The 24,894-nt window shown below is 45.1% G+C and overlaps 1 protein-coding gene across 5 annotated transcripts in view; it reads right to left on the bottom strand.

Annotated features, from left to right (window-relative positions):
* Positions 1 to 7,371: 7,371 nt before the first annotated feature.
* The window catches only part of LOC309342306 (uncharacterized protein), a 477,018-nt gene continuing 459,495 nt past the window's right edge, over positions 7,372 to 24,894 (bottom strand). For 2 of the 5 annotated variants that reach the window (XM_081862829.1, XM_081862830.1), the window contains one exon: positions 7,404 to 7,505. Coding sequence is in view for 3 of the 5 variants with exons in the window: in XM_081862832.1 (XP_081718958.1) it covers positions 7,420 to 7,505 (86 nt within the window). In the remaining 2 variants the exon portion in view is untranslated. Of the gene's footprint in view, positions 7,506 to 20,882; positions 23,018 to 24,894 lie in introns of those variants that run through there. The other 3 variants (XM_081862832.1, XM_081862835.1, XM_081862833.1) reach the window with 3 other exon arrangements.

The raw sequence follows: 24,894 nt of genomic DNA, 5'->3' as shown, positions 1-24,894 counted from the left end.
AAAGCCCACTTTACAGAGTTGCTGTGAAGATTTAAACATTGGGGTGGGGGAAGCTCCATGGAACAACAGCAAGATATAAATGTACAAAGCAAATTTAGTATATACTGTATTTAGGAAATGTTTTTTGTCTATTTGTAATGCATTTGGACACCCCTTGAAATATCATAATCATATTTTGCATGGGGGGTTCTGAGACCAATAAGCAATGTTTTTTTTATCTGTGTTTGGATACAAGTGCATCCCATTTTGAAGCAAGACAGGGTACTGAACCTTTCAAAGCTGTACTGGTTTTAACCACTGATTTCAAAACTGAAATGGAATTTTTGTTTGTTTGTTTGTTTGTTTCCTTAGCATTCCTGAGCAACAGCAGTACAAGTCTGCTGCACAATAATAATCCCACTTGCGATTTGATGTTGCATCTGTTTTCCACATAATAAACCTGCTTGCCCACTTTCCCCACAAGCTCCTTTGGCCCGTCTTAACTCTTTCTCTTCTCTGCATCTTCTTGGGAACATTTTCAGCATTGCACAGTTGTTTATTTAGCAAGCCTTTAGTGCTTTAGTGGATACCATTTGGAATGGATATTTACCTTCTTTCTCAAGTCCTGACTCAAGAGAAGAGTGGATCATTTTACCTTGTCTTTACTTTGGGTGTTCTGTCAGTTTGGGGCAAGACCAAAACTGATGTTTTCTTTCCCCCACTCCTCTAAATAGCTTGGTTACCCTCCTCCTCTCCTGCCCCCACAAATGCACAGACTTTCGAATTTTGGTTTGACACATTCAACTGACAACTTTTTAAAAAACCAAAACCCTCTGCAAGCTCTTTCAAAAAGGGCTACAGGATGCTGAGCAAGACTGAAGGGTGCATTTACTATACTAGAGAATGTTGTTACAACATCTGATGTGGATTCTTGATGTCACACAAACCCTTGCTCCAGTTACTGGTAATTCCTATCGTCCAAAAAATGGGCGCCTGCACCTGAAACGCAACTGCACTGTTCTCAAAGGATTACGTGGTGGAAATAATAATTCCAAAAGTGTTGCTTGCTTTGCTGTGTTATAGCAGCCTTTCAGGCAGCAGTGAATGCTTTTTAGCCACTTGCCCATCAAGTCTGTGAATGTATGCCTTTCTGACTGTTACTGTGCTACTGATTGGAAACAACAAGCCCTACATGGGAATGATCCAGTACAGATATGGCACTTACAGGAAAACTTCCACCTCACCTCAAAGCAACCAACTTTGTTTCAATAATGGTAGCCCACTGTCACTCATTAAATGTATGGAAACCAGACTATGCCTACAGAAGGGATAATGAACAAGTGAAAGGGGCCATAGGCAATGGGGGCTGGTTGGTCCATTAGGACTATTGGGGTGCTGCCCCACCAACCTCAGTCTACTCTCAACTAGCCCCCACTTATTAACTGTTGTTGTTGTTTAGTCGTTTAGTCGTGTCCGACTCTTCGTGACCCCATGGACCAGAGCACACCAGGCCCTCCTGTCTTCCATTGCCTCCCGCAGTTTGGTCAAACTCATGTTTGTAGCTTCGAGAACACTGTCCAACCATCTCGTCCTCTGTCGTCCCCTTCTCCTTGTGCCCTCCATCTGTCCCAACATCAGGGTCTTTTCCAGGGAGTTTTCTCTTCTCATGAGGTGGCCAAAGAATTGGAGCCTCAGCTTCAGGATCTGTCCTTCCAGTGAGCACTCAGGGCTGATTTCCTTCAGAATGGAGAGGTTTGATCTTCTTGCAGTCCATGGGACTCTCAAGAGTCTCCTCCAGCACCATAATTCAAAAGCATCGATTCTTCGGCAATCAGCCTTCTTTATGGTCCAGCTCTCACTTCCATACATCACTACTGGGAAAACCATAGCCACTTATTAACTACTGGGCTAATATTAGAAGCTGGTATACTAAAGTTTGGGATATTGCTCTTCTGGAGAAATTAACAGGCAAATTAAGAGTTACCAGGGGCCATTTCAGTTCACTTTTATTTCATTTGTAGGTAAAGAGGAACACAGTCTAGAACCCCCTCTTGCTTATGAGTGGATTTGGTCAAGGAATTACATATAGCATAAACTTGATGTTGTGATTATGTGGCCACCTTGCAGCCCTCAGTAAAACTTTCAGAACTACTATACACCTGTGGTTTTTGCGTTCTTACATATGCTTCACAGTTTATTTTGTATACGGATAAGGACAATTGCTGGTTTGACGATATCCTGGAGCTGAGAACTGTTTTGTAGATCAGAAAAGCTAATTAAAAATATACTAAAACCAGGTGATGCCTGCAGAAGGGATAGAGATCCAGCAGGAGGAGACCTCAACGTGGAGGAGGGGGGCGGGACAAAACCAGAGTTAGTTGACTGCCTGTCATTGGCTCCGGCTCCACCTACCATTTGATCTCCCCAACCTTTGCCCAATCATTCTCATTGCTCAACATGAGCCGCTGGCCATAGGTCTGTGGTGGAACATCTGTTCCGCATACAGAAGGCCACAGGTTAAATCCTAGACATCTCCAGGTAGGATGCCTGGAGCCTTGGGGAGCTGCTGCCTATCAGGGTAAATTATACTGGTCTGACTTCCTAAGTTTCTAAGCCCCTGGTGTTCTCTAAGAAAGCCTATCCAGTCTCACTAGCCCAGGCATAGGCAAACTCCGGCCCTCCAGATGTTTGGGACTATAATTCCCATCATCCCTGACCACTGGTCCTGTTAGCAAGGGTATGATGGGAATTTTAGTCCCAAACATCTGGAGGGCCAGAATTTGCCTGTGTCTGCACTAGCCCCTGGAGAAGGGCAGACTTGTGACCCAGCAAGGGGAGCTGGCCGAGAGAAGCAGTGGTTGCCTGAGACTTGCAAAGCAAAGCGAAACCTTTCACAGGCTGCCCTGCTTCGAACCCGGAGCAGATGCAAACAGACTGTCAGAAAATGATTGATCAACCTCGTGTGCAATTCACCCGACAGGGATCAGAAGGAGAAAACTTCAGCAGAGCCACGTAATGTGAGTTAATGAAATCATATTTAACTAAGGGTGTGTATTTAGACTTGATCTTACCTTGGTGACTTAGCCATTAGTAGGAATTCATTGTTTACTTTCAGGATTCTTATCAGGACTTAGCCTGTATTTGCACGTGATTCCTCCTCCTCCTCCTCCTCCTCCAGCTCCCACCACCCCCTGCAAGAAAAGAAAAAGAGGGAGGGAGGGAAGGAAGGAAGGAGAGAAGAAAGTATTGCTCAACATGATGCATCTACTCTAGCTCAGAAATAAATGAAAACACAGCACGATCACGGCAGGCAGCTAAGCACAATTATCTAATCTGTTTAAAATGGTTATGATTTCTTTGCTGTTTGAAGCTGCTTCGTGGTTCCCTCCTTAGGAAAAGTGGTAACAACCGTAGTCAAAGCGGAGCGTTAAGTTTGGCGAGTCCCCGCAAATGACAAAGGGGCAAGGGGGGCAGGCTAGAAATTTAGAGGATGTTATGACTTATGCAGACCAATTTGTCTACCCTGTTGGGTTTTGCCCTTCATTTGGATCTCCTAGATTCTAATGGATCACAAAAAGGGCAAAATCACAGAGAAGTGTACCCTTCAAAGGAGGTTTTGGGGCAAATTTATGCAACAGAGGTCTGCCTCTGGTGAGTGGAGATGGACAAATCTGTCACTTTTGGTTTCTTCTGAACTTCTTACTTCTTCCGACTTGAGTTTAACTGGCCACATTTCTGCATTAGTTTGTTTTTAAAATTTGTTAGCATTTTGATGTGAATTTCTCCCATTTTTCCCATTTCAATACACTTTGTATCCCATTTTCGCCAACTTGTGTACTTTTATGAACACTTTTCCTCCAGTATATATGCCGCTGCTTTTCGTAGGCACAATTCAGTTGGGGAACCTGCATCAGAAAGTTTGGAGAAGTTTGCAAATTTCAAAGGGCATCTGCATTTCAATGCACACATTGTTTCTGAAGGTGTGAATTAGGTAAGTTTGCATTGAAATGTGAACTAAATTGAATTCTTCTCCTCTCTACCCGTCCCCCCCCCCCCAAATCCTTACTGGCTACTAGCCAAGGTAGCTTTATGCAGCCCCTGGGATCAGAGGCAATATGCCAATGAAGACCAGTTACTAGGGAGCTGCAGGTGGAAAAGCTGTGGTCTTCTGCCTGTGGACTTTTCATAGACAATAGTTTGACTGCTGAGTGAAATAGGGTAGGAGACTACGGGGCCTGTTGATCTGTTCCAGCAGGGTTCCTGTGGTCTTAAAACAAAAATTTTGAAATATTGGCGACTAAAGAGGCTTGGGGAAAATAGAAAAGTCTTCATCCAGTTCACCAGTCAAAGCTCCCTGGGGAATGAATTCCACCAGAGAGCCACCATCATGCTTGCGGTGTAGAGCAACCCCTAGTGGCAACCAGCACCAATCAGAGCAGCACACTGCTGTCACATGGGTTAAAATATGACCAACCAAAGGACACTATAACTTGGGCTCCCTCAATGGGGTTAGAGCAGCCTTTCTCAACCTGCGGGTCCCCAGATGTTGCTGAACTACAACTCCCATCACCCCTAGCTAGCAAGGCCAGAGCTCAGGGATGATGGGAGTTGTAGTCCAACAACATCTGGGAACCCACAGGTTGAGAACTGCTGGGTTAGAGAGTTGAATGGTTTTGTTATATATATAATTATAAGCGGTATACAAATTCTTTTAAATAAATAAACGAATAAGCCCAGGTAACATATTGTGCTTATTAACAGGGTTCCATACAGCTCTCTGGCCAGGTTATAAAAATGCAAGTCTGCAGCCAGATCCTTAGTCAAGGAAGGAAAACAGGGCAGGGGAAGTCCGAAGGTTCCCATGTTGTTAAGTGTGGGGGTAGCACACTTGTACACCCCCAAATAACAACACACAGGGCCTGAGCCTTGGCATGTGGGACTAGCATGATGGAGCCGTACTGGTCCACATAGGAACCAACCTCTAGGGCTGAGGTCCCTTCGGGCCCCACAATAAAATATTTGAGGGGGCTGGGCCCTCCCAAAATTGATGGACCTTGCCATTCAAATGGTATGCATGCACTGTGTATTGTGATTGATTATGCAAGGCGAGGTTTACCTGCCCCCCCCCACAAATATTTTATTCAAGATGGCACCCTTGCTGGTAAAGGTAAAGGGACCCCTGACCATTAGGTGCAGTCGTGGCTGACTCTGGGGTTGCGGCACTCATCTCGCTTTATTGGCCGAGGGAGCCAGCATACAGCTTCCGGGTCATGTGGCCAGCATGACTAAGCCGCTTCTGGCGAACCAGAGCAGCGCACGGAAATGCCGTTTACCTTCCCACCGGAGTGGTACGTATTCATCTACTTGCACTTTGATGTGCTTTCGAACTGCTAGGTTGGCAGGAGCAGGGACTGAGCAACGGGAGCTCACCCCGTCGTGGGGATTCGAACCGCCGACCTTCTGATCGGCAAGTCCTAGGCTCTGTGGTTTAACCCACAGCGCCACGCACGTCCCCTGCCCTTGCTGGTACAGCAGCTGTTTGAGTGCAGAAGCTTCAATCCCCAGCTTCTCCAGGTAGGGCTAGAAGGGACTCGTGCCTTAAACCCTAGAGAGCTGCCAGTGTAGACAAGACTGAGCTATATGGACCAATGGTCTGATCCATCAGCATTAGGCACATTGCACAGAATTTCCCTCTGTTTTCTGCCTCACCCACCCAATCTCAAGCAGAATCTGGATGAAGAGCTGGAAATTCTGTGGGAATCCTGCTGGCAGCAGGGCTTTTGGACACAATTCTCATGGGTTTCATGTTGCCCGTCCTTTGTGCATGCTCAATTACACCTGAGTTTCATACTGAAGAGGCTCGCTCGTAAGTCTGCGGCTGGTCCCAAGAGAATTGTATGATCCTGTTTCTCTTGCCTGAAATGTCAGGGCCGTGTGTTCATAGTTCACATCTCCTTTGCTAACAAACCTCTTGGATGTGGAGTCGTGCGCTGCACAAACGGTACAAACAAGAGTCCACAATGATACACACAAACACAGAGGATAAAGGAAACTCAAACACAAAACACGAGGGAAAGAATCTTTTCTCGGCCAACAATGAATGGACGGCCTGACCTATGCAAGGGGACATGTGGAGGAAAACTCCAGTGGATCGCTTAGGAAAACGGACCCGACAGCAGAGTTTTGTTCATAACTTCTTGATTCTATCTCCTCCAAACACTTGAATTCTAAGCTTCATCCTCTTCAAGTTACTTTGAAATTCTGAGATGATTCTAATTTTAGTAGCTTAATCCAGCCAAAGGTATGTCTTTCAGATGTGACATATCTGGAATTCAGATTTTTAATGATATATATATATATATATATATATATATATATATATATGAAGCACTGTATATATATATATATACATGTATATATATATATACATATACACACACACACACACACATACAGTGGTACCTCGGGTTACATACGCTTCAGGTTACATACACTTCAGGTTACAGACTCCGCTAACCCAGAAATATTACCTCGGGTTAAGAAATTTGCTTCAGGATGAGAACAGAAATCGTGCTCCGGCAGCGCAGCAGCAGCAGGAGGCCCCATTAGCTAAAGTGGTGCTTCAGGTTAAGAACAATTTCAGGTTAAGAACGGACCTCCGGAATGAATTCAATACTTAACCTGAGTTACCACTGTGTGTGTGTGTGTGTGTGTGTGTGTGTGTATGTATGTGTGTATATATATATATATTTAACTGCTTTAGGTTTGCTAGCATCTTTCCAACTTTCTGCAGTTGGAGAGGCATCAAATATGAAAACTCGCAGGCTGTCCCCTATCAAAGACAGCATATAGTGTGACATACCAAGTGTACTAAATACCATTGCATGTCATCTATCAATCAATGTCAAATAAGTGGAATGATATGCGTGTTTACTTGGAGGTAAGCCCCATGGAGTGTAAAGGGACCTAATTTCCCAGTTGAGTGAGAATAGGGCAACAGCTTAAATGCTATGGTATGTTAGTTCTCAGCAAGCAGATGATAAACCATCAGCTTATGAAATAAAATGTAACTATAAAATATTCTGTGAGTGCCCGGCTAATATTTATTTCTTCATTTATTTCCCTTACCTTCCTAACCCAATCACTCATCCCAGTAGGGTTCCCAAGCTGGCTATTCTCTGAGTATTTGAACACACAGATGCTATTGATCAGAATTCACAGAGGAGAACTTTGGGGAACAAATCTGCTTCACTTCAAGTTAAAATACTTGCATAATGGGGTGGTAGTCAACTGTGTTTTACTTAGAGTAGACCCATTGAAATGCATGTATGTGATTACTGCCTCTTAACTGCGGAGACAGAGCAGAGGCATACTTACTGAACTCGAGGGAGCCTGTTTCAGAATAGGCATAGGATTGCACTTATAGCTCTTTAGGATCTTTCAGAATGATGTATGCCAAACAGCAGCAGCAGAGAATAGAGCATACATTTCAGAAGGATCACGAAAACAAGGCAGAATGATGTTACCTGACAAAGAAAAAGATGAATATTGTCTTTAGGCAGACACGCCCTCGAGGGTGTTATCACTCATAAATCAGAAGATAAATCAAATGAATTGCGTGTGCCAGAAGCTGTCAATCACTGCCAGTGAAAATTCTACTGTGAAATTCAGAAGTGAAATTCAGAAAGCCAAGGCAGAGAAAAAGAGAGGGGGAAAGAAGGGGCGGATATTCATGCCACCATGCTGAACACAGCTTGCAGTTTGAACCATCAGTGGTAATGCTCCTACATCATCAGGGTTTGCCCTTGCTTAGAGGCAGTTCAATATGCATTTTGTATTGTGTTTGTCTGCTTTTCTTGCTTGTTTTGAAAACTTTTTAATGGCTATTTTAATTGCACTGCTCACCCCTCAAAGGACAGTGTACAAATGTATTAAATTGAATGAAATGAGCTGGAAGTTCACCTGTGCTGGGAAAGAGGGAGTGGCTCAGGAAGGCAGGTGTGTGAAGTGCCAGACAAATCAATCACCCCCCCCCCATATAATTGTCTTTTTTAAAGGGAAAATGTGAATAAACTGAGGATTCATCTCTTGGAGGTGGGCTCGCTGTGATAACTGGAAGTGCAACCCCCATTTTCTGAGGCATATTCTTTTATCAAATTGTGTTGGTTACAGACGGATGAGGCTGCGTTAATTCTGTGGTGTGCTTTTCTAACTTGTACTGAGGTAATCTAGAGCAGTGTTTCCCAACCGGTGTTCCTCGGCACACTAGTGTGCCGCAAGACGTTGCCTGGTGTGCCGTGGGAGGGAGGCGGGCGAGTCCGGCGGCGAGAGGCGGGGCGGCGGCGGCGGCGAGCACACGCGGGGCGGCGAGCTCCCTCCCTCCCAAATCCCATCGCCGCTCACTTCGGCCGGCCACCCCGTGCCGCCGCCCCAAGCCTCGCGCGCCCAGCGGGAGCTCCTGCCGGGCGCGCAAGGCTTGCAGACACTCGCCCGAAGCACGGGGAGCCCTCCGGAGGGCTCCCTGTGCTTCGGGCAACAGGCTGCCGCCCCAAGCCTTGCGCGCCTGGCGGGAGCTCCTGCCGGGCGCGCAAGGCTTGCAGACACTCGCCCGAAGCACGGGGAGCCCTCCGGAGGGCTCCGCGTGCTTCGGGCAACAGGCTGCCGCCCCAAGCCTTGTGCGCCTGGCGGGAGCTCCTGCCGGGCGCGCAAGGCTTGCAGACACTCGCCCGAAGCACGGGGCACCCTCCGGAGGGCTCCGCGTGCTTCGGGCAACAGGCTGCCGCCCCAAGCCTTGCGCGCCTGGCGGGAGCTCCTGCCGGGCGCGCAAGGCTTGCAGACACTCGCCGAAGCACGGGGCACCCTCCGGAGGGCTCTGCGTGCTTCGGGCAACAGGCTGCCGCCCCAAGCCTTGCGCGCCTGGCGGGAGCTCCTGCCGGGTGCGCAAGGCTTGCAGACACTCGCCCGAAGCACGGGGAGCCCTCCGGAGGGCTCCCTGTGCTTCGGGCAACAGGCTGCCGCCTCAAGCCTTGCGCGCCCAGCGGGAGCTCCTGCCGGGCGCGCAAGGCTTGCAAACACTCGCCCGAAGCACGGGGAGCCCTCCGGAGGGCTCCGCGTGCTTCGGGCAACAGGCTGCCGCCCCAAGCCTCGCGCGCCCAGCGGGAGCTCCTGCCGGGCGCGCAAGCCTTGCAGACACTCGCCCGAAGCACGGGGAGCCCTCCGGAGGGCTCCCTGTGCTTCGGGCAACAGGCTGCCGCCCCAAGCCTTGCGCGCTGGGCGGGAGCTCCTGCCGGGCGCGCAAGGCTTGCGGACAGCTTCCTGAAGCCTGGAGAGCAAGAGGGGTCAGTGCGCACCGATGCCTCTTGCTCTCCAGGCTTCAGCGAAAGCCTGCATTCGCCCCATAGGACGCACACACATTTCCCCTTTATTTTTGGAGGGGAAAAAGTGCGTCCTATGGGGCGAAAAATACGGTACTTTCTTTGTGTTTATTTGATGCCTATTAAAGAGAGTTACTTTATATATAGTCAATATAGGCACAGAGTTAATTTTTTAAACATTTTCTAATGGTGGTGTGCCTCGAGATTTTTTTCATGAAACAAGTGTGCCTTTGCCCAAAAAAGGTTGGGAAACACTGATCTAGAGCCTGCTGTAAAAGCTAGATTCTGTGCACTGAATAAATTCTGTGCACTGAATAAATTATGCAGATCAGATGATACTTGCCTATTCATCTTTCCTTCGCATAATGTATTCTGCTCTGGGCATCACAAAGAGATGGAACAATGACTTACAGAGCACAGAAACCTCACTGAGTGATCCCATAAATCCTAGAAGTCTTTTCAAGGGCTAAAGATGGGGTGCACACACATATTAGTTAAAGCAGGGGTGCAGTAGCTTTTTCATACCAGGGGCCTCATTCATTTCTGAGCAGCCTTCCAGGGGCCACATGTGAGTGGTGGGCAGGGCCAAAGGAAAAGGGGGAGGAGCAATTGGTGTAAATTTCACCTTTGCACAGTAGGCCAGTTTCTACCCGCACTCAGATGCCCCTCTCTATCTACCCAGGCAAGAAGGAGTGCTAGGATGCATTCCAGCCAGGCAAAAAAATATATATACAGGAGGGTGCAAAACAGGTCCGGTGAGACGATTAGCTTGGAGAAAGTGGGTGTGGCTAAGAAGGAGGTGTGGCCTGGAAAGAGTCATGAGACCCAGATGGAGACGCCTGAAAGGTAGAATTTGGCTCCTGAGCCTCAGGTCACACACCTGAGGTTAAAGCCTATTTCTGCAGCCATGTGGACTAGAAACCTATTTTCTAGAAACAAATAGAAGCCGGGGTCCTCAGGATGTTGAGTGTCAGATCCGGCGATAAATGCTGCACCTGCAGATTTCCTGTGGTTGCCAGTCCTGGCAAGAGCGGTTGTATGTCACTACCGTGTCCTGTCCGTGAATGTTCCTACAAATGACCTCCAATTGCTCAGTGTCTATGGTTAAAATGCTGAGTCACTCACCCCATACAGGCCACTGGTCTCACCCATTCATCATGGCAAACTAGCACTAGAGATCTACCTTCAGCATCTATTTTATTTACACATGCCCCCCCCCCAAATTTAGCCATCAAAGAGCCATTATCCGTGGCTAGTCAAACAAATCGTCAGGTCATTGATGTACCTGACTTTGTGGAACATCTGCGAATGTGTATTTGGGAAGAGATACAAGCGCCTTTAGGAGCATTTTGAAGTTAGCTGGCAAATCAGCTACCCCAGTCAAAAGATATCTCCCATTACAGATGATATAATGACTTTTGGTTTGCTTAAAGCCGAGGAAACATTGACACAGCGATTAAGAGGGGGGAGGGGGAATGAGTTGTGGAGGGGCAAGGGGGGGGAGGAACAGAGAGTAAAAGAGAGAGAGAGAGAGTTACTTTATACCACCTGAATTCTGGTTGTTCCTGGGGCCTAGACCCTCGTCTTATTTGAGGAAAGATTAGCTTGACAAATTGGATAAACATTTTATGCATGACAGGACGCTGATGGAGAGCCCGTTCTGCAAGCACACCTGTTGGTAGTTTGCTTAGCGTGTGACCAAGGTGTTCAGCTAGCCCTAAGTCCTCCCATGTTGCTCTGTTTACTGTTGGACAGGTATGGGCAGATCCGAGCTCTAGGCCTTAGTAACAGTTGCTGCAATCTTTTGCCAGTGACTTAAAAAAAACAACAAAAAACACCTCATTTTTTAAAACTAGACTAGGCCACAGAAGTTTTCATTTAAGGAGGACTGCTGTCCAAGAAGCAGAGAAAATTGCAAAGACAATAATAATCGTAATGTAATGACATTTGCCACCTCCCAGGGGCCTGGGGGTTTGGCTACTCGCATGTATATTATCCTCCTGAGAAGACCTTTGGCGTTTGGCCATTCTGCTCAAGAGACACTTAACAAAAGAACGATTCCGTAATTAATTTATGGGATTCGCTGCCACAAGATGTGGCGATATCCACCAATTGAGGCGGCTTTAAAAGGGGATTAAACAAGTAAAACGAGGAGTATAAAGCTATCCATGACTACCCCTCATGATGGCTCCAGAATTCGAAGCATTATCCCTCTGAATACTTGGAATACACCAGTGTGACAAGTCTGGTACCTTCATCTCTTCTCTGCGTACTTCCCAGAGGCATCTGATTGGCCACTGTGAGGAAAAGGATACTGGACTAGGTGGACCACTGCATTGCTTGGATCCATCGGGAATCTTCTTATATTCTTACAAATTGGATGGAGTGCTTTCACTGACTTATTTGAGTGACTTTGATGCTGCTTTTTAAGATCATATCCTTCCAAAGAAATGCTCTCCCTATGGAGTTTTGCTCGAGCCAACCAACTGTTTGGTTTAACATCTTGAGTTAAGGACCTTCCATGTTCACTCAAGCTCCAAAATGCTGGACAATTGCATCTGCCAATGGTCACACCCTTCACATATGCATTAATTAGACACTAATGATATGGGGACGCGGGTGGCGCTGTGGGTTAAACCACAGAGCCTAGGGCTTGCCGATCAGAAGGTTGGCGGTTTGAATCCCCGCCATGGGGTGAGCTCCTGTTGCTCGGTCCCTGCTCCTGCCAACCTAGCAGTTCGAAAGCACGTCAAAGTGCAAGTAGATAAATAGGAAGGTAAATGGGAAGGTAAACAGCGTTTCCGTGCACTGCTCTGGTTCGCCAGAAGTGGCTTAGTCATGCTGGCCACCTGACCCAGAAGCTGTACGCCCGCTCCCTCAGCCAGTAAAGTGAGATGAGCGCCGCAACCCCAGAGTCGGTCAGAACTGGACCTAATCATCAGGGGCCCCTTTACCTTTACCTTAATAATATGATAGGATATACTGTGCTTAATTCTACCTTCCCTGCTACCTTGAAGCTGGACAGAAGTCAGTGTAAGAGTGGTGGACCTAAATCCCAGACTTTTCTATTCCCTGCCATACATACTTAGCTCCAGTCCGTGCAACTGAAGCTATTGTTTATTTACGTTAGCCCTAGTGATCAGAAAGTGCAAAAAGACTGCCCAGGCAAGAGCAGGAATGGGATGCTATCAAAGAGGTTCATCAGCTTTCAGCAGTAGCTGGCCTCTTACATCCTGGCCTCCGGGCATGATTAGGCACAGAGAGTTGTTCCTACAATGTAATCCCCCGACCTTGTGTTTCATTAGTTGAGTGTGCAGTCACTCAATATTCTGCTGGGGGGATTTAAATTTGACTGAATCATTTTACAGAGCTAGATTAGTTCTGCTTTTTAAGAAAAGGCGCTGATTTTGTTGTGCTTTTTTGAAATTGCTTTTAATATTTATGTGGGAAAGTTTCCTGCTTGCATTCCTGTCTCTTTGAAAGATGAGCACAATTCAATGGCAGGAACAATTTATATATTTAAATCTGGTAAACTCAAGTTGCCCATTTAGTATGAAATCTGGCCTATGCCATTGGTAGTCCAAATGTTTCACAATGGGCCCGTATGGAAATATTCAGCTCATATGGAAATATTCAGCATGTCCTAGGAAATATTTCATGAATGGGGGGGAGGATCAAGTTGAGTTGTGCTCAGGGACTATTATGGATGAGTTAAGTGGTAAGAATTGCTGAATAAATAGAGAAATGCAAATCTGCTATCAAGTCCCAAAATTCATGATTAAAATTTAGCACAGAGTAAAGCAACCTAGCAGAAAGCTCGTCAAAGTGCAAGTAGATAAATAGGTACCGCTCTGGCGGGAAGGAAAACGGCATTTCTGTGCGCTGCTCTGGTTCACCAGAAACGCCTTAGTCATGCTGGCCACATGACCCAGAAGCTGTACGCCGGCTCCCTCAGCCAATAAAGCGAGATGAGCGCTGCAACCCCAGAGTCGGCCACGACTGGACCTAATGGTCAGGGGTCCCTTTACCCTTTACCTTTTTAAAGCCACCTTTCAATGCTAAATCCCCTTTCAGAAAATTATTTGAAAGTCTGCAATTTCGCTTCAAGACTATATCCATGTTCATCCTTATCAATAGCCTGTGCTGTGAAATCCAGTCCTCAGATAATGAATGGGGGAAGTGGCAGCCATGCTGCACAAGGGGTAGACTTGTGATGAACACATGGCTGCTTGCCTTTTTTTTTAAAAAAAAAAAGTAGAGTAGAGTAGAGTAGACAGCATCCATAGAGGATATCACTCACCAAGAGGGGACAGCAATGTTTTGACAAGAAAAGGATTTAACAAGGGGGCAACCATGTGATAAGGTGGGAGCGGGGGTTGTTTTGTTCTTGTTCGTATTATGTACTTTGTGGTTTTATTCTGTATTTTATCCTGTGAACAGGCGTGAGACCCTCAGATGAAGGGCTAAATAAATAAATAAATAAAAAAATAAAATAATTTTAAAAACAGTGGCATACTTTATGGATGGTGCTATAGAAGTGCCCTCCAGCACTAGAGTCGTTTTTAAGATCTTGCCAGAGCAGTCTTATAAGTGAGCTCTGTTCAGTTCAGTGGCACAAACTCCCAAGTAAGCGGGGTATAGAACTGCAGCCTCAACCATGGCTGCCCAGGCTACTGATCTGAAACAGTCCCATCAGAGAAGTTAACCTTATGATGGTAATTTCCCTGGCCTATCACCCAGGAAAGCTTCCGTGTGCAAACCACTGGTGAGATGATTTGCAGAATGAAATAAAGGAAATACCACACCCATCAGACACCTCAAAAGTAAGGTAGATGCGGCAGAGACCCTGCACCCCGTCCTTGAGGAGCTCATCTATTTTTCTCTCTCTCCCTTTCCCTAATTTTTGAATGCAATTTCTTGTCTCATTAGTTGATGGAGAATGGTGAGATAAATTTTCAGGATGAATTTTCAACACGGCACTGTTCAAAATCGTACTGAGCGATTTTGCTGCTGTTATCAGAATTCTTCCTCCTCCCCTTGAAACTCCTCAAATGTTCCACCTGAACAGGAATTGCTTGCATTCACCTCAAAATTCCATTTCAAGTGCAATATGGCTGCGAGCAACTCTATTTCATACCTAGGCATGAAATGAACCACTGGAGTCCTCTGGCAAACCAAATCCACACCATTAAATCTCAAACTGTGGATTTGTGGCAAAAAGAAACTCACAAAAAGGCAAGGTTTCCATCCCACCTCCAGATAGAAACTCTCCTTTAAAGCACATGTCCTGAAAAAAATCGTTTAACCAAAGTTTGATGTAATCAACAAAATCACTTCACTTTTTAAAAAATTGTTTTTCTTGTGCGTAAGGCTGTGTCTTTCAAATAATCCACAAGCAAATAGCTCTATTCCGTAGATGAGAAATTATAAAAGACCATGTAATCAGCTGACAAAGGCACTGAAAACAGAGGAAACGCTTAGCTGTTCTTACAAAGCTACAATGCTGTTCTGTGTTCTCCGCCTACTCTTTAAGTGTACACTCCTGACATTTCTTGCCTCACAACTGGACTTTATGAATGAGACCCGGGGGATGTTTTCTGGTAAAGAATCATAAAGGGAAGGAATTATAGTATTACTGAGGAGTGAGCTGGTTTTCCAGTTGCTACCCAGATCTGAATGAATAAGAAGAGCGTTGGTTTTCTCCCAGTGGCAACAAATGCATGAATCAGTTTTCTAACGCTGAATTGTTACAGAAAGCTTGGATGAGCCAGCCAGCTAAGCTGAAGGAGCTATCAACACCCAAAATAAATTGCAGTGTTATATTTAGTGACGCTTTGATGGTTTTTCTGAAGTCCTGTTACGTGCAGCTGAAGGTTTGGGAATTTATCCAAAGTCTATAGCAGCTACTTCAGGCCCAACAATTGATCTGGGAAGATGACAAAATAGGCAGCCTTTAGTTTCCACTTCCAGGTTTGCCAAAGCGGCTGGAACAATCTGCCCTGGTCTATTTGTATTTATGTGAGTGCACATGAAGTTTTAAATGTCTCCCTTTTCATAACCATGTAGCTGCATAAAGCAAAATCGTGTTCTATTTTTTAAAGATGTTTGTTCAAGTATAGCATTTTTATTTATTTTGAAAAATGTCTAAACTACATAATAAAAACAAACCCTTGTATCAATGTACATAAAACAAAATAAAATTACCCATAGCACAGATCAGAAAACAAGCATACGTAGCTAAATTATCCATGTGGATAGGCTTTGCTGAAATGAGAAACACTTTAAAGTAGGTATCTAAAGCAACATGGCAAGGGTAGGTTTTCTGGCGGTGTGAATACGTGGACAATATTCAAGCTTCAGCAGCAGCATTTGTCACCATCTGATCTATAGCAGTCAGTATTTTATGATATTGTTAAATACTGACTGCTACATATGAGATGGCATCAAATGTTGACAGTATCTGACAGAAGAAGGGCATTCTGAATCAGCATTCAGCAGCTAGCTCAATAGACTGTTTGTTTGTTTGTTTGTTTGTTTGTTTGTTTGTTTGTTCATAGAAACCATGTTAAATTTCATGTTAAATTTCAGTTCAATTTTCATGTTAAATTTCATTGTTAAAATTCATGTTAAGTTTCAGTTCAAAATTTCTGACATCAAAAATCTGGAAAATGCATCTGATTTTTAAGTTTGACAAAAATAAATAAATCATTCCAGCTACCCTCTGTTGTGTAAACCAGACCTCAGGGACCAATTTGAGTCACCCTTAATCTATTTTGTGTAGCTGTTTAAATGATGAATTTGGGAGGGGGGTTTGCCTAATTTGAATTCTACAGATTCTCAAAGAAAGGGGGGTGGACCTTACCAAAGATTTCTTCTACAAATCTTCTCAACAGGGGACACCTTGGGGGAATTTGCCCAACACACAAAAGATCTCCCACAGTTAAGGAAATCATGCAAATTATTTCTTCTTTTTCACCTCTGTGTGCTGACCTTTTGACCCTCAAACAGAGCACATCTTTGCAAAGCTGCTCTTGTAGATTTACTTATGCTGACGTGTTGGTAAAGAGTGACGATGAAAAAGAGAAAGGGGAGACAGGCACAAAATGCAGTGTGAACATATTCTTTCTGAAAAAGACGTGGAAAGACCTAGGAGAAGGTCTCACACCCTACACAGGCATGGGTAATTTGCAGGCAAGTAGCCAGGAGTTGAAGGGACACGGGTGGTACTGTGGGTTAAACCACAGAGTCTAGGACTTGCCGATCAGAAGGTTGGCGGTTCGAATCCCCATGACGGAGTGAGCTCCCATTGCTTGGTCCCTGCTCCTGCCAACCTAGCAGTTCGAAAGCACATCAAAGTGCAAGTAGATAAATAGGTACCACTCCGGCGGGAAGGTAAATGGTGTTTCCATGCGCTGCTCTGGTTCGCCAGAAGCGGCTTAATCATGCTGGCCACATGACCCGGAAGCTGTACGCCGGCTCCCTCGGCCAATAAAGCGAGATGAGTGCCGCAACCCCAGAGTCGGCCACAACTGGACCTAATGGTCAGGGGTCCCTTTACCTTTACCTAGCAAGGAGTTGAAAAGGATAGGGGATATTCTGTTCTGAGTAATAGCCACTGTGCAGTGAAGCCGGAGAAGGAAGAGGGTTGTGCCAATTCCTGTGCGGATCACTTCTCCTGTGCTCAAACATGCTCAAACAGGGAAGGGCTGTAGCTTGGTGGTAGAACATCTGCTTTGCATGCAGAAGGTTCCAGGTTCAATCCTGAGCATCTCCAGGTAGGGCTGGTTGTTGTTGTTCTTGTTTAGTCGTTTAAAAGTGTCCGACTCTTCGTGACCCCATGGGCCAGAGCACGCCAGGCACTCCTGTCTTCCACCACCTCCCGCAGTTTGGTCAAACTCATGCAGGTAGCTTCGAGAACACTGTCCAACCATCTCGTTGGGAGTTGTCCAACCATCTCACTGGGAGTTACTTACACCTGAAACCCTAGAGACAACCCTGCTGTCAGTCAGTGTAGACAATGGCCTGACTTGTGTAAGTCGTACATCGCTATGCCCTTAGGAGAATGGATCATACCCATCAAAGATGCTTTTATTGTCACCTGTGAAAACTCTCCCAGACTTGCAAACTGAAAGTGTTCCTAGCGCCATTGCTCTCTGGCTTTACAATAATCCCACAAACTTGCTGGATCACTTTGGCAGTGACGAAAGAGAGGGTAATAGGATCTGGGTTGGCCCTGGTGGTTTGATCAAGGCTTCTGCAGCTGCTGTTGGTGACTCACTCAAAGACCGCGCAGCAGTAACAAAGAGGATAGGAAACTGAAGGGGAACTCTCTGAAAAGCAAGGAATATGAAGGGCAGTTTTTATTCTTAAAAAATCAGGAGAGGTTCTCCTGCCATATCGCTGCCTTTGTGCCACCTTCCTCTGATGTGCTATTCATCAACACTGTGTACACATGTAGGCGTGCATGTTTAGCCTGTTCCTAGTCCACAAATACCTGCCTTTGCACCTGGATGCCTTCAGAGAAGCAGGTGAACCCTTTCCAAACATTTGGCACAGAAGTTAAGCTTATCGTGGATATCCTCATGACCCTGAGTATGTGTTCAAACACTGAGGCTTTGGGTGTCTCCACAGTGATGTGCGACTCAGTGTGCTGAGGAAGACCCAGCTGTAATCAAGAACCAAGCAAAGCCCTGTCGTCGCAACGTGTTTAATGAAAATGATCCCATGCCAAGTATAAGATACGTAGGCTCTGAAGATGCAAGATGACCATTGCTGAAATCTGGCATGAATTATGCATTACAAGAATCAATCAATTGGCCTTCGGAATCCACGTTAACAGCCAAATCGGTGGTTAGAGAAGCAGAGCTGGGCTGAGAAGACCTGGTGTCAAGTCCCTGCTCAAGTAGAAAATGCCAGGGCCAGCTCAATTATTGGGTAGAATAAATCAGTGCCTCAAGCAGTTGATTCTGGCACCCTTAAAGGTTCTCAGCTATTGAATTCAATTTATATATGTGTTTGTTGGAAGCCACCCAGAGTGGCTGGGGCAACCCAGTCAGATGGGAGGTATTTCAATAATAAATTATTAATGTTGTTGTTGTGTGTATACATGCACATGCACACACTCGCACACACAGGCACACTTGGGTGTGCATGCAGAGACAACTCAATATATTTTCATGCTTTAGGCAGACTGTTCAAATGGCATCCCACTTCTTCATATTGGTGATTTTGTTGTTGCTGTTTAGCCGTTTAGTCATGTCCAACTCTTCGTGACCCCATGGACCAGAGCATGCCAGGCACTCCTGTCTTCCACTGCCTCCCGCAGTTTGGTCAAACTCATGTTGGTAGCTTTGAGAACACTGTCCAACCATCTCGTCCTCTGTTGCCCCCTTCTCCTTGTGCCCTCCATCTTTCCAACATCAGGGTCTTTTCCATGGAGTTCTCTTCTCTTATTTAATATTGGTGATATTAAAACCCTATTCCAGGGATGTGGACTCTCAAGCCTGGGGATGAAATGCGGCCCTCTGTGTCTCTCCACCCGGCCCTTGGAATGTTCCCCAAGCCACATGCCTCCGTGGCCCTGTTTTGGGGAGGGGGGTGCATGAGCATGTGTAGAAACTAGCCTATACTACAAAAGTGAAATTTGCATTCATTGCTCCTCCCCTTTTTGCATCTTGCCCTGCTTGCCACTGGCTTGTGGCCCCAGGAAGGTTGCTCAGAAGGAAATACGGACCCATTCAGTCACTCATTCCCTCCTTACATTACCACTGCTGACTGCCCCTGACCCACCTCTCGTTGCCCTCTCTGCTCTTCACATGTTAGAGGAGCTCTGGAACTCTGCTGCCTTCAGGCTGGACCCACAGCCTGTTGCGGGACAGAGAACTTCCTATGCTTGCACACCAGTGTTCCAGTTCTGAAGTTGATGTGACAGCTATACATTCATTTAATGAAATTTATATGCCACAAGTTTGGAAGGGGGCTGGGGCTCAGGATGGTTCCTAAAGCGGCTTCATGTTCTTAAAGCATTAAAAATGTGTTTGGGTTCAATAAGAAAGTAAGTATTGTAGTACAGTGGTACCTCGGGTTACATACGCTTCAGGTTACATACGCTTCAGGTTATAGACTCCGCTAACCCAGAAATAGTACCTCGGGTTAAGAACTTTGCCTCAAGATGAGAACAGAAATCGTGCAGAGGCGGTGCAGCAGCAATGGGAGGCCCCATTAGCTAAAGTGGTGCTTCAGCTTAAGAACAGTTTCAGGTTAAGAACAGACTTCCAGAACGAATTAAGTTCTTAACCTGAGGTACCACTGTATATATATTTCACATTTTCCCCAAATTTCCTTTTATGTATTTGTTTGTTTCTGGGGGGGGGGGGATGAGTTGGGTTTTTTGCTTGCATAGCTTCAGAATGCCTGGAAATTCTACCTCTCCAAGTTCTGAGGCTAGTCCTGGGTAGTTCACTACCCTCCCTAGTGCCAGGCATGCAACTAGACTGGTTGGCAACCTCAGCCTGTGATAGCTCCAACTAAGCAGGGCAATGGGTGTGGTGGCCCAAAATATCTGGTTGAGGAAGGCTGGCCTATGAGGGTCCTTGATCAAGACTTGGAGCCCCTTCTATGGGCATAATATCAATTAGTTGTACTCAGACGTGACATGTCTGAAGTCCATTTCACGAGGTTTTCATCCACCCAAAATTAGGCAGTGCATTGTTATTTCATCCATTTTAATGGCTCTTGATTGCAGGAAAGCCTCTATGCGGTTTACGAGAAATATTAACATTATCAATTAAAAAAAACAATTCAAAACAATGAGGAGCATTTAGAAATCATTAAAAATAACAGCAAAAGAGATTGAAACAATGTCAACATTGTAACGGCTCCTGTAACAGGACTACCGTATTTCCTCAGACAAAAGCAGTCAAGTGGGTGCATATGAAATTAGGCCAGGCATGTCCAAAGTCCATCTCAGGGGCCTAATCTGGCCTCTGGTCAATTTAATCTGGCCCCTGGCAGTATATGTCCTAGGATAAAATCCTTTTAAAAAGCTCAACAACTTTGGTCGGCCCTCACACATGTTCACTTCATCAAATCTGGCCCTCTTTGAAAAAAGTTTGGGCACCCCTGAATTAGGCAATGTTTGCTCAGAAAAATGTCCAATTACTCCCAATAAGTGTATGTACAGTTGCAGGTTTAGCATACTGAAGACATTCAAGTCACCCTGCAGGTATCTGTTGTTTAAAAATAAATTTTATTAGTGTTCAAAAAAGAATTCAAAGATTAATATCAGAAACCTTTTTCTCAAGGATAAAAAAAAAACTAATCTAAAGAAAAACACAGACCCAAAAGAAAAAGAGAGAAGAAAAAGATGAAAAAAAGAACCCTGCAGGTACCACAAGACAGTTCCCCTGCCTGCTCTTGCTCTCTTCTTGTGAATATAATTGTGGCCAGGTGGTACAAGTTCCTCAGAAATGGGTCGATCATTATATACCTCTCCAGAGTTCAAGTGTTGGGGGGGGGGGATGGCTTCAGGTAGCACCTGAAAGGGGTAGGAGATGAGCTGAAAGATTACACATCAAAAGTTGGGTGCCTTTCGTACAACAAATGGTTGAAATTATATGTAGTTATATGTCAAATGTGAAATGTTTTTTGTTTGGCTATCCTTTAGGAAAAGGGAGGGAGGGAGGCAGGAAGGAAGGAGAGATAAAGACACCTCCCTTACAGAAGTCAGGCTGGGATCAATAAAAAGTACTCATTTCTTTTTTTTTTTGTAACCAGCCTGTTCATATCTTGTTTAGTTTGAGGTCAGTGACCAGCGGCATCTGACCTACAGAAGTTAATTCTACAGAACAATAGGCAAGAGTTTCCGAGGCCTTATCCTATTACCTTTTGATACCAAATTAATTGTGTTTTTTCCACTCTCACAATGATTCCCTGACCCTCTCAGCTATGTGTGCTGCTGGCAAAGAATGGCAGATTAAATTTAAGTGAGGAGAGAGAGATCAGTTTTTCATCTGCTGGAGTTCCTTTATTATTAAAGGGATCTGGAAACCAGCTATTAATAGCAGGAATCTAGGCTTGAGCAATAGGCTCTGGCGCAGCTATCAGAATTCTAAGGATCTCCCGTCTATTTTAAAAATAAATGAACTTAAGTTTTGTCTGTGCTATAAACCTGAATTGGTCATGGCTTCCCCTGCCCGGGATCCTGGGGGCTGCAGTTCCATTTCACACGTGCATAGTTAGGGTAGCAGGATCAATGTTAGGCCAAAAAGATCAGATCTCATGATGGACTAAAGTGAGGGGAAGGAGAGAGAGGAGCAACGGAGGAGGGTTGAGCAAGATTTGGGCTCCACCACTTCCTTGTTTAGTCTTTCACCATGTACTAAATTTTAGACTGGGCCTGTCTTTGTAGCTTTGGATACCATCTAGCTTGATAAAACAATTTGTTTGTGCTTATGTTTTCATTGACATCCCATCTTGCCACCTGTCAGATCAGGATCTTCAAGCCGGCTTGCAGGAGAAGCACATCATGTCACACCAGTAGGGATAACTACCCTGACCCCAATCCCTGACTTCTCCTGGTAGGTCTGAGAAAGGTTTGTATCTGAAACCCTGGGGAGCTTCTACCAATCAGTGTAGACAATAACAAGCTAGATGGGTTGATGGGCTGGCTTGATATAAGGAAGCTTCCTGTGTTCCTATAAATGGCATCATTTTTAATTGAAGCGGTCCTGAAAATTGAAGGACTGTCCCCTGGTCTGAGCACCATGCAGATGCTCTCTAGGAGAATACAAAAACAAAGAGGGACGGTGCTTCCACACAGCATCTTATTGTGGACTTAGTGCTGCTCATGCATCTTCATTAATTAATTAATTGATATTTATACACCACTTGATCGTAGAAACAAACCAACCCCAAAAAGCTCAGAGCAGTTCACACATGACAACAACTTCCTTGAAATGCCATCTCATTATTCCCCCATGCAATCTGGATTTACCAGTTCTGTAGAAAATCCATTTCTTTAAAAAAAACCAGAATCAGTAAATCTCTATTTCTGGGTGGGATAGGGAGGGAAATAGGGTGGCATTTTGAGGCTGGTGATGTGCAGATGTTGCATTATCATCCTGGAGTCTACAATAAACTGCCATGTTAGAAGCACCCCTACCATAGAACCCTAAACAGTTTTGCCAGATCCAACGGGCTTTATTCCCTAGCAAGTGTGTTTAGTGTTGCAACCTTTGGTCAGTCGGTAAATCAGCTGTGACAGCTCTTCTTGCAACAGTTAAAGAAGATTGCTGATGTGGCATAGTATTATTATTATTTGAAAGGTCAGAACGCAAGGCGACTGCTTGGGCACCTTAGAGGATAATGCCCTCCAGTCTTTGTGTCTTTCTGCAGATACAGAGTCCTCGATCTAAATTGCTACTTTGTGGCATTTGCTACCTTTGATCCATCTGCGCAGCTCGCCGTTTTCTCTATGAAGTTGTTACGACCTCCCTTTCCAAGGCCTGGAGAAGCTCTGGCGTATTGCTGGTTATCTCTGCAGAGTAGCCCTTCTGGGCAAAACAATAGCTTTCTTTATAGCATGATTGAGTCCAGAAATGTCTTTAAACTCCAGGCAATCAAATGTAAGCTGGTATCCCTGCTTTAAGAAAATAAAATAAAACCTGAAACCAGAAGCAAATGAAAAGGCAGAAGTTCAATGGGCAAAGGATTCCTGTGTGCCCACAATGTGGTACGAGTTGTGATGATGCTCTGGCAGAAACACACGTGATTAAAAGACTACGTGTGCTGGAATGAAACAAGGAAGTCTTTAACTCTCAAGAAGGCTTTTAAAATCTTTTATTCAATGCCTCCAGAGATTTAGGCTTCCCCTGATTTCTCACTGCGGAGGACAGTTCGAGCCTTGGTCATACCTTGAAAGACTTTAAACAGCTTGATGCTTGTACTTTGCTACAGGATCTAACAGCAAAGCCATGTGTCTAGGTATTTTAAACCACAAGCTGGAGTCTACAGAAGGTTGTTCAAGGAGTCTCAGATGGTGTGGATAAAGGTATTTCAGGGTCATTGTAAACCCTATATATTGAGGCCATACCTTTAAAGTCGATGATGGATTTAATTGAAAGCAGAGGGCTCAGAAAGGCAGCTAGGGAGCAATGGGGGCGATTTATTTTAAACTGCATAAGAAGCCGTGCCACCAAATGTCAAAGGAGATGCCGTGCTAATAAAATGGCACTGGACAAGCCAGCCAGAAAGACTGAGGAATAGCTCAGATGAAAGAGCTAAGCCACAGATAGTGCGCCTGCGGACAAGCATTTTGGGGTGGTCTTAAGGGTGGCGGGAGAAATTCAATTCAGTTCGCATTTAAAGGCGAATCTGCCTAATTTGCATTCACTGATCCTGCAACCCTTAATTTCCATTTCTGGAAATTTCCACCCGTAATTCCACCCTTGGAAATTTGCAGTTCTCCAAATTTTGCAATGATGTTCTCCAACCAAATAAATAAAGCATTTACTGGAGAAAGTATGCATAAACAAATATATCATTTGTGGGACTCAGTTCCGACAGAGGTCATTACAGGGTTTTTGGCAAATGCTGATGATGAACCTGTTCCCTCTGGCTTTTGACACTTGAGATGTCTGTTTTTAGAACTCACCTTATTTTTGCAGTTTTAAGTTATCTTAAGCTGTTTTTAGTATTGCGTGATACTGTATTTTAATTGTTGTAACCTGCCCCGAGACCTTAGTGTGAAGGGCAGGTAAATAAATAGATAAATAAATAAAATGCTTAAATTAACACAAAAAGGCATTAGAGGAAATTGCTTACAAATCTATGTGTATTGGAGAAAATTGCATGCTAACACATGTATATTATTAGAAAATGCTGACAACCTTTCACGAGGATCTTTTTTTAAAAATTGCAAACTTATAAGGAAATGTGAAGAATCGAAGATTTGCAAAATGAGAAACTTCCACACAGATTTCTGAAAATGATAGAAAAGGTCTGCATGAGTGTACATCAGATACAATGAGGGTCATCAAGTCTTCCAGTTGCTCACAAGGGCTGTAGGGAAAGCTCCATCCAGCTCTATCACTAAGAAATGGGAACAGGTACTTGGAGAATGCAGATGAGCAATTGTTACCTGCCCACCAGCGCTTTGCCCCTGCTATCTTGCTAGGACTACAATAATTTCCTCCCATAATTTGAGGATTGCCACGAACCTTGGATCAATGAGAGCCTCTGATGCGTCAGGTCTGGTGGTTTCCCAGGTCCCTGAAGTTCGGCTGACCTTAGCTAGGGACCAAAAGGAACACTCCCCATTCACAGTTCCCAGCAGGTGGTAGACAGAGGCACACTGTCTCTGATCCAAGAGAGAGGCGACATAAAACAAGAGAGCCCTGCTGGACGAGCCCAAAGGCTTCCCCCCATATATGCCCACTCAGCCTCTTTGATCTGTGGAACTGGCACTGGTACAGGCACCACATAGGTCTTGTTCCACATATGTAAGAAATTGATCTTTTAGTGTAGAAGCACACTTTGGAAC

Source organism: Podarcis erhardii (genome assembly GCF_964252035.2).
Source record: "Podarcis erhardii genome assembly, chromosome: 5".
NCBI lineage: Eukaryota > Metazoa > Chordata > Lepidosauria > Squamata > Lacertidae > Podarcis > Podarcis erhardii.
The sequence above is the reverse complement of the archived record's forward strand: the minus strand, read 5'-3'. Positions and strand labels throughout refer to the sequence as shown.